The 12,865-nt window shown below is 37.1% G+C and overlaps 1 protein-coding gene across 2 annotated transcripts in view; it reads left to right on the top strand.

Annotated features, from left to right (window-relative positions):
- CCSER1 (coiled-coil serine rich protein 1) overlaps window positions 1-12,865 on the top strand; it is a 607,381-nt gene that overhangs the window by 239,607 nt on the left and 354,909 nt on the right. For both annotated transcript variants that reach the window (XM_063156613.1, XM_063156615.1), the window contains exon 6: window positions 2,279-2,489. In XM_063156613.1, coding sequence (XP_063012683.1) covers window positions 2,279-2,489 — 211 coding nt within the window. The remainder of the gene's footprint in view (window positions 1-2,278; window positions 2,490-12,865) is intronic.

Here is a 12,865-nt window from a genome sequence, read left to right as displayed (position 1 = left end):
GGATTACTGCAATGATAATGTAACAGACCACCTAGAAGCTGATAATAATGAACTTGATGGAATACCTTTTCTGGAACGAAGCTTAAATGAGATTTTTTTTCTGCACCAAGTAGAATGAGTTGTATCAGAGAGTGCAGAGTTTTTCTGTCACAGATCAGTTAAAGTCCCTCTGAACTATCAGGAAGGGCTGTATAACCTGGATGCTTTCTGTGTACCATTGAACTCTGAGTCACCATTTTCAAGAAACACCTGAGTCAGATCTTAAACTCTTAAGAGTTTGAGTGGTAATGTATTATTACAGTGCTTTTCTTACTTTAGTGCAAGATTCTGTGTTTGAAGAGATGGCAGTTTTATGTGTTGAACAGTGCGATAGCAAAGTGAAACCCACTGAAGTAACTGAAAATATTGTCTTTATTTGAAATTCAAAATTGCTATATTTCCAGTACATCTATAGCTTATACATAAACAATGTATCTCTTCCAGGGGGGATGATAGTTTTCCAAGAACACCACTTATTTTCTCCTCACAGGAGAGCAGGGCATGGCTGGTGATACCAGGGTCTTCTCTCTGATGATGAGCATTAAAAGACTCCTCCTGGGAGACAGTACTTCTCAAATTGGCTCTTTCTCAGGGCCAGGATGGGACCCACACAGAATGCCTGTAGAGGAATATGAGGAAGATGAAACTGCAGTGGGAATTATGAAGTGAATGTATAGAATATTTTAAGGAATACTCCGCCTTCTAGTCTGCAGGTGCTGGGTGGGGAAGAAGGAGAACCTTCTTGTTTCATCTTAATTTAAATAATGTGCTTTTCCGGATGCATACATCTTATGCAAGTGTAGATTCCAATAGTTTGCATATGGCTTCTTTTATAAACCTTTAAAAGTGGTCTATGTTATGATACGTCAGTTTCATAAGTTGTTTTTTCTTTGTGTGATTTATTCCTGGATCTTGTTTAAAGGCTATAAAACATCAGTGATTTAATATCCTTCAATCAAAAGCAACTTTACAATCCACCTCATGTTTTTATTTTAAAGGTTGCAAAATGCTCCATTCAAATATGCTTCAGTGCATTTTAAAATTAACACAGACTAATTTTCGTTCTTTTCTGAGTCTTGAGGAGCCTGAAATTTTAGTTCCATTGGCCAACATGAGGATCTGTCTGTGTGTGTGATCTCTGTGGTACATGGCTTGATCTAACATGGTTTTTTACTGCATATTACATAGCTTTCTAAATATAAAAATGAACCATCCATAAAAGATAGTTATAGTATCCTAATTTCCAGTTTTTAGTATGATAGGGAATTGCTTAAGAAATCACATTAATCTGGTTTTGTCTGTGGATCCTATGAAACTAAAGCTAAGGAAAGACTTATGTGGGAAAATGTTCTTTGTCCTTCCAAACTATGGCAGAATCAGTTTTGTGTTGCATAAAAATTCAAATGAAATGGAAAATTGGAACAATATTTTAAATGAATAATAATTGTGATTTTCTTCACTGCTTGTGTGCTAGCATCTTTAATTGTACTGAGTTAATTTAGTATGACTTTCTTCATCATGGGAAAAATGATTAGATTACTTGTTCTGATATTAAAGGAAGATAGTGTGTAAGCAGGAAAATAATGATCTTTCATTACCTTTCAAGTCCATCAAAATCTCTGTGTCTTTAATTGATTCTCACTCACAACTTACTGGTTTTTTTGTTTCATGTTCTGCAAATATAGCTTTAGTAGTAACTAAAACTAAGAGTGAGTGCAGATTAATTAAATTCCATATTCCATTTCATACAATAGTAGATTCATCTTATGTCACTGGGCAAGCCCAGAAGGGAGGGGTTTGTTTCTTTGTTTGTTTTTCTTTTTTTTTTTTGTTTTTTCCAGTTTTCGTTTCTTTCTAAGTTTTAAGTCAACGTGCACAGAAGATTATGATTTGACTTAGCTTCTGAAAGTGCATGACAGATTCATTTTTTTGTAAAGCTCAACTGAAATATAATAGACCTGTAGAAGTTTTGCCCATAGGGTATTTTGTTTTAAGAAAATTACTTTCTTTTGTAGGGCGTGAGCTAGAACATGGTTTTAATTCCTGTAGAATATGATCCTTTTATAAATGTGTGTTTTATTGCTAGCACCATATGGCTGCAAGTATGTTATAAAGGCCGTTCATGGTAGTGGGCTCTATAAGCAAATGTATGTGTCTTTAACTTCAGAGGAATTACCACCCCCAAATTATTAGTTCTTTTTCATATTTTAGTGTTGACCTTTCTGTTTTCTCTCACAAGGAATCTGTCCTTGAAGCTGTCGAAGGAGGTGGAGCAAGGAGAAGCCAGGCACCCCCGTGTCAGCCAGCTGGCTGGCAGCCCGTCTGTGGAGTGGCCTTTCACTGGGCTGGAAGAAGGTGGGGGCATTGAGTCTCTGCCCTTCAGACTGATGCTCCAAGACTGCACGGCTGTCAAGACATTGCTTCTGAAAATGAAGAGGGTTCTGCAAGAGGTAATCACCCACTTATTTGTTAGATTAATATATTTCGGCATTAATGAACTAAGCAACAGAAAAGGGTCAGTAAAGTTTATGGACCTAATGTATTTTAATATGTCTTGAATACATGGAATTGATGCAGAAGTATAAATAGTCATGCCTCAACATGGTGAAGGTCAGAAAGTTTATACTTGAGCAGAATTTAAATGATCCTACTATCTTGGTGTCCAGAGTGTGAAGCTTTTTTAGAGCTTTTACTAAAATGGGGACAGGGGAGGCCAACTGCTTCTGGTAAAAATGCATTTTATTGTTTTCTTTCAGCATTTTAGAACTTTTCAGTTTTCCTACTAGAGTTGTTATCCATTATGAAGTCACATGGAATTCATTTAGAGGAGAAATGCAGAGGAAAGAAAAATCTCTTAAGTAACAGTACTGGAGTTAGTACTCTAACTCAGCCAGCTTGAGTTTGTAAATGATGGCTGAAATCAGATATTGTAGGCCATTCACTGGGCCACTCTGAACAATTTCAAGAGTCCTGGCTTGTCTTGTCCTGATATATTCTCCTGCTTCCCCTATGGAATGCTGATGTTGCTTTGAAACTTTTCTTTTCTGTTTGTCTTTAGGTTTTTAGAGAAATAAAATTATTTTGGGAGTGTTTTTAATACTTTCCAGCTGTGGAGTCTTTACTCTGGTATACACTGTGAACTTTGATCTTCATTGTTAGAGAATTGCAGTTTGCATTTTGTTTTGATCTACAAGAAGGTTTTGTGTTTGTTTGTTTCTATTTATGTAGTTCATAGAAATACAGAATAAATTATGTGCAGAGGGCTCTCTAGAGGTCTACCTTCTCCACTCAAACCAAGGCCAACTCAGGAGAGGTTGCTCAAATCCTTGTCCACTTAGACTTTTGGTGCCTTAATGGAGTCTCCATATAATCTCTGAGTAACCATTCCAATATGTGACTACATCATTGTTAACTTTTTTCCTGAAGATGAAAACAGAATTTATCCTGTTGAAGTTTCATATAATGAAGACTGAAAATAAATTGAGGGGTTTTACTGCTCACTTCTAGGTCATCTGTATCTAAATTGAACTGTTGTTCTATCTGAAAAGATTCGTCAAAGGTTCAGCCATGGTAGTTTGCAATTAGTCCTCCTAACAGCATGAGTTTTGCTCATTGGCAAGCCCCAGGCTTTCCAGTTTCACTAGGAGCTTGATCTGTACTGTATGGATCCGTAATCCCCTTCTGAGTTACTGAATCCAGAATTTAAATAATTAATTCCCCATTAGTTGCTTTTTTATAGAATGTGAGATTATAGAGTGGATTTAAAGCAGTCGTAACTTCATTTTTTTTGGAAGTAAATAAGAATTATGAAATTATATGACATAGTATTCTAACATTCAGGTGGTGATATAGGCAGCATTCTCTGTTGCTTTTAGTGCGAATAATTCTGTAATGCTCAGAAAAGATCATTCTTACCATGATGATAAGTGTAAGAATTTTAGCTTTAAGTTAAGAGTTCCATTAAACTTGTGTAAGAATCTAGTGCTATTTTCTGTTTGGAAATACGCTGTACCTCTCAGTACTTTGTCTTTAAAAACAATCACCAGGTGATCTCCACAAAAAGAACATAAGCTATTTCCTGTGACTCACTGGAATTTCATGCCCACTTAATAATACCTCCTTATGTGTAACTCATTGATCTTATTTTTTCATCCTAATCATTCAGTCTTTTACTTGTTTGTTCCTTTGTACTATACAATTTTCATCTCCCCAACTGGCTATAGCACAGTGTGTCTCTGTAGTTTTCTTTTTGTCTTGGCCTATGAAATCAAAATGGCCTTTTCCTAATCCTACGTTTGGATGTCCATCTGTGCTGTAATTTACCTTGAAAGAACCTGAGTAGCTGTTTTGAACAATCAAGGACATGACCCTGAAATATGTTAGAAATTTATATTGAAATGACACAACTTGATTATCTTCAGATATTCAGACATTTATATGTCACTTCTAAATTATTAGTGAAAGATTATAAGAAAATATAATCCCATAAAAATGAAATATTGTACTGAAGAATCTGATAAATAAGTCATCTGAGCATGCTTAGCAGACAGTTTCCATGGAGAAGATCCCTTACTTCCATTGCAACTAGGTGTGATTTTTTTCATCCAAGAATCACTTCTGCTCCAACCAATATTATAAATCAAACTCAAAACAGTACAGAATAAAAGACATAAAAGAAAAATTCTTTCCTTACTATGGAATGCTCAGGCATTTTTAGATGTAGAAAAGCATAGTCTCTGGCAGTCTTTTATAGAATTGAAATATTCTATACTTGCAAGAGTGTAAAATAAGATTATATATTTATAAAAATAATAATATATCACATGTTTTCATCCACTTAAAAAATATGCAAAGCGTACAAATGTCATGGGGAAAATTATAAGGGTTACCACAGAAAAAAAAGTTGCACTATTTCTGTTTTATAGCTGATATTACCCATGGAAGAAGGAGTTATGTTAGTGTATACCTCTTTATTGAAAAATAACATGCTAATTGAGTTAAAATATTAGCCCTGTTATTCAATGTAATCCTTCTTCTTAAGCACTGAGCTCTGCTTCTAAGGAATAATTTAATTATGATCTGCCAAAATGTAATACTGGCTAGTAAAATATGCTTTTTTGCTGCAGTTGCTTGTAATTGAAGCATCTAAATGGAAAAACTGCACACAATATGTGCTATACTGTGCAGCAGACTTACAGGCTTGTTATTAGTCTTATCTTGAAAAGGGAAATTGAAGACATGGCAGTAACTTTCAAGATTGAGAATGTTATTTAGTAAAAAGGCTAATGAATGATCGTTCAATTAAGAGAATTAATTACCATTTCACTTTCAGTGAAAAAGCCTTGAAAATGTCTACTAGTAATTCTTTATGGGTTGGGCCATGCAAGGCTCAAAGGCAGGCTCTTACCCAGGGTTTGGGAACCTCACTGAACTGAGCTGGAGAGTCTGAGGGGCCCTGGCGTGTGAGGAAACTCAGTGATTTTCCAAGTGCTCCGGAAGATCTCTCTCAATCTTGTTTGCAGCTTTTTCTCATGGATGTTCCATTTCTGACAGACACATCTTCAATAAATTGTGTAACCAAGGCCTGTGGGATGCATAATTTGATGAAAAAGTACTACCAGAGAATTACCCATATTACTCAGCATGGGCAGCTGGATAAAAGCTGCTTCAGCACAGCAGACAGTGCAAACTGTTTTGCAGCCTGTCCATGATTTTGTGGTTTCCCTTTTCTCTCCAGATCTTGGATGTTTATTTTGACTGCTTGTTTTTTGTTTTGTTTTTATTTTCTCAAAGTCTTTTTGTCAGTAATAAGTCCTCTCATTTGAAAGAGAGAAGACAAGAAAATCGGAGTTGGATAAAATTGGGAGCTTTATCCGCCCCTAAGAAATTGATTCTTTACCTTCTGACTTGAGACAGGCCTCTCTGCTCTGAATGTTTCTTCAATTATTGTGTCATTTTTTTTCTCCCCCATTTTGAGGGGAGAGTATAGAACAATTGATGTTCTATACTTCCTATGTTTTACAACATTTCTGGAACCGATTGTGTTTGGCCAGTGAGCTTCTGAAAACTAGACTACAGCTTCTTTCTCACTCATTGCCATCAGCAATAATAAATATATAACGCCTCTTAACCAAGCAATATGTTGGCTTTCCTGCACTCTTCCAGATGAGAATAAAATTATTTCCATCTGTTAACTTTTTTTATGGCTTGAGTTATAGCTGGCTTAGGCAGTGTTGAAGTCTGGCTAATCGAGGGGACATTTAAGGGCTTTGCCTTTTTAAAAATCTTTGGTCGAACACTTCAGGCAGAGAAATAGGAGCAAAACTTGTATGGCTTTGGCTTTGTGCCTAGCAAGAGAAGGTCTTTATGCTGAAATAAACAAAATGGAAAAATGCAGTTGTATTGGGAAGGAATCCATGTAGTCAGTGGTAATGGGGTTTTGTTCAAACTTTAGTTGTTGAGCTTGTAGATTAATTTTACTGAGTGCCATAATAAAAAGAAAATCTCTAGGCTTGTAGAAATAAGGTAATATTTTCCATGTATTCTTTATGAAATATATAGTTTATCAGCTGCATAATTCTACTTTTAGGTATTTGTAAGGATCTGTCAGAAGTGACCTTACTGGTTGCTTATCTAGAAGACTAAGATATGTTGTCTATATGTTTGTGTAATTTGGAATATAAATTATTCAGTCCATGGTTTTTTTTTCTTTGGTGCTCTGCAAAACACCATGCAGGCTATGGAGTTTTAGCTAATTGCTACAATTAGCAATAGGACTAAGTCACTTTGGACATATATTGCATACTGTGTTTTACTAATTAATCATTTATTTTACTGAGGGAAATTGCAGTTGCCTGTGGCTGTCATTAAAAGTTAATGTGTCCGATACAGTGTCTTTAGATTACACTTGGAAAAAAAAAACCTCAAAAAAAAAAGAGAAATGTGGGAAATTATGTCAAAATTGCTGTGAGAAAGGGCCATTAGTGTTGCCTGAGATTAGTGGGGCAGAGTGATACCACTCAGGCTGCAATTAGTCTGTCAGATATCACTGGCTGCATTACTTCTCCCCATGCATCTTTCACCTCATCAGTAAAATAAGCATAATTAGAGTCCCCTTTTATACTGCACTTGCAATCCGCTGATGGAAAGTACTGAGAGCAAGCTAATTGCTGTTTGCTAATTGCTGGTCAATATGGAATTGGCCTTAAACTATGATTTTTGGAGACGTTAAAGCATTTCCTTCAGTCCTCTATGAAATGTATTATATTTGCTAATACTGTGTTAGCCATGCTATGAACTAGTTGCAAGTTGAATACTCTATAAAATATTGCAGATTTTCTTCCTTTAAGTAACTTTGTAATTAACCACTGTAGCATTGCTGCTTTATTCAACAACTCTGCATCTAATGCAGTCCCTTTTATCAAGTAAGTCATGCTGGAAATTGGTAGTTCCTTCATTTCATGGTATGTTGACACTGCATCTACTCATAAATTTAAATAAATACTGTTGAAAGTGTACTAGATTTAGTAATAGAATTCAAATTTATCATGTTAAACTGGCTTTTTCACTTGGGAATATACATTGGCTACCCATGCCCGGCTTGTTGGAAAGACACACAGAGCACCCCATACTTGCACTTCAGGTGTTGTTTTTTTTCTAGGAGTGTATCTCAGAGTAGTAGAGAATATTGGGAACAAGTGGATATAATCAGGTATTCACTTTGGCAGTGATGATGTTTTATTCCAAAATTATCCATTATAAGGTATTTAATAACAATGAACAAACCCAATGTCAGTTATTTAGTTCCACACTTTCAAGGTACAGGAACAATTCTGTCCGTTCCATGTGATGGCTCTTAAGCAGATCTGGCACCAAGCTGACAGGTCTGTAGATTCTGGGAGCCTCCTTCCAGCCCTTTTTGTAGAAGAGCATCACATTGGCTGACCTTCAATCAATTGGACCTCCCTTGTGAGCCAGGACGGGGGTAAATGGTTGAAAATGGCTCAGTGAGCTCTTCCACCAGCTCCCTTAATATCCTTGGGTGGATCCTGCCTGGCCCCATGTGGGGGGATAGAATGTAAGAAAATAAAGGTAGTGCAGAAGGCAGTCTCACACCTGAGGAGTTGCAGCTGTACCGATCACTAAAGATTAGGAACAGGCCACAGCTGTGTCCAATACAAAGACGAGTGCTACCAAAGAGTGGGTTAGCTGGGTGAGGAGAGAGATGGAGTTTGTTGGCTGGGCTATGAAGAAGGAGGTGTCAGTGCTGGGAGGAGTTGCCTATGAGAAATCATCAAGAAGGTATGGAACTTTTGCAATAAGTTGGCAACAGCCCCATAGATGTGTGTATGTCTAGCAGGAGATCATCTGGTGATTGTTTTTAAAGATGAAGTACTGAAAGGTACAGCATATTTCCAAACAGAAAATAACACTAGATTCTTACACAAGTTTTACTGGAACTCTGAGTTAAAACTAAAATTCTTACACTTATCATCCTGGTAAGAATGACCTTTTCTGAGCATTGTAGAATTATTCTCACTACAAGCAACCGAGAATGCTGCTGATATCACCAGGAGGTTGCTGGCCATTGCCCCTTGGATTATGGTGGTTTCATTCTGCTCCCTGCCATTGTCTTCCAGCTCTGAGGACAATTGATCTTACTAATAAACATGGATGCAAAAGCAGCATTAAGTTCCTTATCCTTTGTCACGTTGTTTCCCCCTGCATCCAGTAAAGGATAGAGAGTCTCCCAAACCCTTCTTTTGTCATGTATGTATTTATAGAAACTTTTTTTGATTTTTTTTTTTATGGCAGTAGCCAAATTAAGTTCTAGTTGGGTTTTGTCCCTTCTAATTTTCTCCCAGTGTAACCTTATGAAGTCTCTGGAGTCCTCCTGAGTTTCCTGCCTCTTCTTGCAAAGATCTTAAACTCTTTTTTTTTCCTGAGGTTCCAAAGTTTGATGTTCAGCTATGCTGGTTGTCTTCCCTGCCAGTTTGTCTTTTGACACATGGGGATGGGCTGTTCCTGTGCCATGAAAATTTATTTCCTGAAGAATGTCCAGCCTTCCTGGACTCCTTTTCTCTTAAAGATCTTTGTTCTTTATAACAGGTGCTCCTGGACAGTGTGTTTATTTGTTGGCACTCTTGGAGTACTTTAGAGTGTGAGCTTACAGGTTGGGATGGGTGCACAGCTCTGGGCCTCTGTGGAGTCACACTAATCCTGGCTCAGTAACAACACCTTCTGAATTGGTTCAGCTCAGTTACCAGTTTGTCATTGCCCGTGCTCACGTTGAAGCTCTGTTGAAGGCTACATTCAGAATGTTTTTTGAGCCACACTTTGACATTATCAGTCTGCAATGAATACCCTTAATTTTTAATACTGAAAATGGAAAATTTCTCTGTTTCTGTTGTGTTTGTTCTGCCACTGGTTTAATGGCCTAATCTTTGTAGATTACATGTGTCTGTGTGCCACAGCCTCACTAAAACCAGGCTGACCATGAAACAAGTTATCTTCCATATGTAGAGGTGATGGTGATAGAAGTATCTACTCCATGTATTCAGAAAGCAAGTGATGAGTTTTCTTATTTCTTCGGTGGTTGTCTGAGTGAAACATTTTCATATGGCAGGGCAGTGTGGTCCAGGTCAGCACAAATTTGCATAGATTGTGCCCCAGCCTCCTGAACAAGCCAGGTCTTAGCAGCGCCTTGGAAATAGGCATTAAAAATAGTAACCCTATTAATATGTATTGTTGCTACATCAGCAGTTCTGTGCAATTGGCTGTGATTAACCTGTGGCTGATCACCATAAAATTATAGCTGTTGCAGAACTGAAACCATTTTCTCATTTAGTACTTCCATGGTTTTGATTAGTTGCTGCAGGTCAGTCAGGTAAATCCCACCAATGAAGCTGATCACACCAGTTGCATTTTGGGATAAATCTGCAAATACCAAAAAGTGCATTGAAAAATAATGAGCAAGTGGTGGAAGAAATCCAGAATGTCTGCAAGAGTCTATAGAAGGAATTGATTATACTAAGTTATTAGGGCTTATGAGTAATTTGAGTTAAATGACAGTAGGTAGATGGAAGAATTTCTGATAAAAACATACGTAATATTGCCAGGTCTAACAAATTTCCCAGTAAGTTACCCAGTTATCCAGGTTTTTTTTTAGGAAAAATTGATTGAAAGTAGGAGAGGGATGAAGATGAGTGCACAGCATCTAAGCTTAGTTGTAATTGATTTCCCTGCATATTTTTTATTGTTATGAAAATACCAACTCATCAAACAGTTTTGTAATTTACCAAGAGCATTTGATATGAGTTTTATAGCTGGTGCCATTACCTTCAAGTCCGGTAGGTTAAAACCAGGAAGAATTGACCTCATCTAAATAGTCTCTCAACTTCTGAAGTTGTACATTATATTCCTCCTCTGTGTTAAGGTTGTTTCTTCCTCATGATAGGTTTCAGAGTCTTCCTGGCACTGAAAAATGACTGGTTCTATAGATAAAGCAGTGAAGCTGGTAATATGCAACTGTTGCTGTAATTTGTTGTAAGAAGAATTACAATTGCTGTAATTGCTGTTCAAGAAGAGTAAAAGGTAACAGATAAAAATGTAGCTCTAATACTCTGGCAGTGGAGTGCCAGCTGTCCATGTAGTTACCCATTTCAGTATTTGTGTTCATATATGACCATAAGGATGATAATGCAGAATTTAAATTTGATCTCTAAATTGTCTCTAATGCCTTGGTGATCCAGAATTTCTAAAACAGGAGAAAGGAGTCACAGGAGAAATTCTCACAGTTTGTAGCATAGCTGAATCCTGGTATAGCTCTGTACTGCAGGTTTGTTTAATGTTTTCTCTGCACCCTGCATTCTGTTAGAGTTATCAGAACAGTGCTGATCATTTTTCTAGTGGGAGAAAGAAATATATGAGAAATGCTGATACAGCATGCTTACAACTGAGCACCCTGATCTAATAGATGCCATCTCTGCTCACTGCAGGGCAGTTGGACTGTTAGGATTTTATGGTTTTGACAGAAGATAATAGTGCTGATTTTGTGCAGTCTGGCTCCACTTGAATTCATGAAGATTAAGTGGTTTGGTTCAAGGCTTACGTGATGAATGCCAGGGACAGAAAAAGAAAGATTTTTTTTTTTTTTTTTTTTTTTGGAGAAGTATTTAGAAATGGCTCATAAGGGACACATTTGGTTATGTAATTGTCCAGAGCCACTTGGTAGGCACGTGTGTTTTTCATGAGCATTTGGTATATCTAAAGAAATACTGCATATGTCCAATAGTCTGTATTTCACTCCATTATGTACCTTAATATTACAGATACAGCAGTTTTCTGCCTCTGGTCAGAGCCTCAGCTGGGTGAGAAATAGCACAGTGCATTTAATCCAGCTGGGAACTTTGTGCCTTGTCAGACTGCTACTCTCTTCATATTTCTTTCTCCTTATATGTTTGTGTTCATGGTGAGTTCCCTTTACAGAGACAATCATCCACGTGATGAAGAGCTCATGGATGTAACATGCAAAGTTGCTCATGCCTATGAGTTGTTTTTAAATCTGAATTGAAAACTCCTCTGTTTTCCTTCCTGGATTTAACAGAAAGTACTGAAAAGTTGTCAGGTGAAAGCAATATCCTCATCTGCAAGCTCAAGAGGAAGATTCTTCTTTTAATCAACAGCCTTGTGTCAAATCTCTGTGAAGATAATCAGAATAGGAACAAATATATTTTCAGAGATAACTGATGTTGCCCCAGCAGAAATTCAACATGTCATAAAGCAGCCAAGAAAGTTGTCAAACTGTATCTTTACACCTCTTTTAACTAGGATAAATAAAATGAGTGACTAGCCAAGGATCACTTATACCCTAGGAATTTTATTTCTCTTATGTGGCCCTGTTTTTCCTGTTCCTTCTGGGCAAATCAGTATGGTGGGATTTTGGGAGGGTTTGGTTTTGTTCTTAAACTTTTTAATTTTGCTTTATTATAAGAAGAAAAAAAATCTCTGGTCACAGCTACAAGCTGCCACTGTGGAAATAGAGGAGCAGTTTCCATTACTTGTCACCCCATGCAAAAATCTCTTCTAAAGATTATTCTTCATGTTTCATTTAAGCTATGGTATAAAATTACTTCAGTGGTGAAATAAGTTCTTAAATCTTCAGTACAGCCATGCCAACCTTGCTCATCTCTGTAAGACCTCTGCTGTTAATAAACTTCTGGTAGTAGCATAGAGAAAGAAGGCAGTATTTGGGTCAGTCCTTTTGCTATGAAAATGAACATTTTTCTCACCAGTCCCCGACCCCTTTTGTTTTCCACCTCTACACTTTGTGATGCAGCTTTGGATCTGTTGGTGTCTTAAGCTTGTACTCCTACCCTCAGTGCTTTGGAACAACAATTGCTTTCAGAATTAAGACTAGCAGAGTGCTCATAGAGAGAGTTTAGTGGGTCTGAATGTTTTACAGCCAAAAGATTTAACTAAAATCATCACTTAAGTGAGCAAATCTCCCACATGGGCAGGACCTTTCCTGATTTGCCCCATCAGAAAGAAGAACTTTGTATTCCTTTTATGTAGATTGCTTTTATATTGAAACAGAGATTAGCCTTCTTGGAGTAGTCAAACTGAACATGCAAGGTAGAGTTTTAGATAAGTGGTAGAAATATGGTAAAAATTGTAAAAATATTGCTGGATCATACTGACCTTTGTAGTCAGTTAAACTAGTCAACTAGCAAAGTTTTGCTGTCTAGTTTTTTATTTCAGCAAAGCTCTCTTTCAAAGTTCATTGAGGCAGTGGAGAGCTCTTCCTTGATGTTAGTGAGCTCTGAAC

The sequence above is a fragment of the Melospiza melodia genome, chromosome 5, assembly GCF_035770615.1.
Source record: "Melospiza melodia melodia isolate bMelMel2 chromosome 5, bMelMel2.pri, whole genome shotgun sequence".
Lineage (NCBI taxonomy): Eukaryota > Metazoa > Chordata > Aves > Passeriformes > Passerellidae > Melospiza > Melospiza melodia.
Note: the sequence above shows the minus strand (reverse complement) of the source record. Positions and strands in the feature narration are given on the sequence as shown.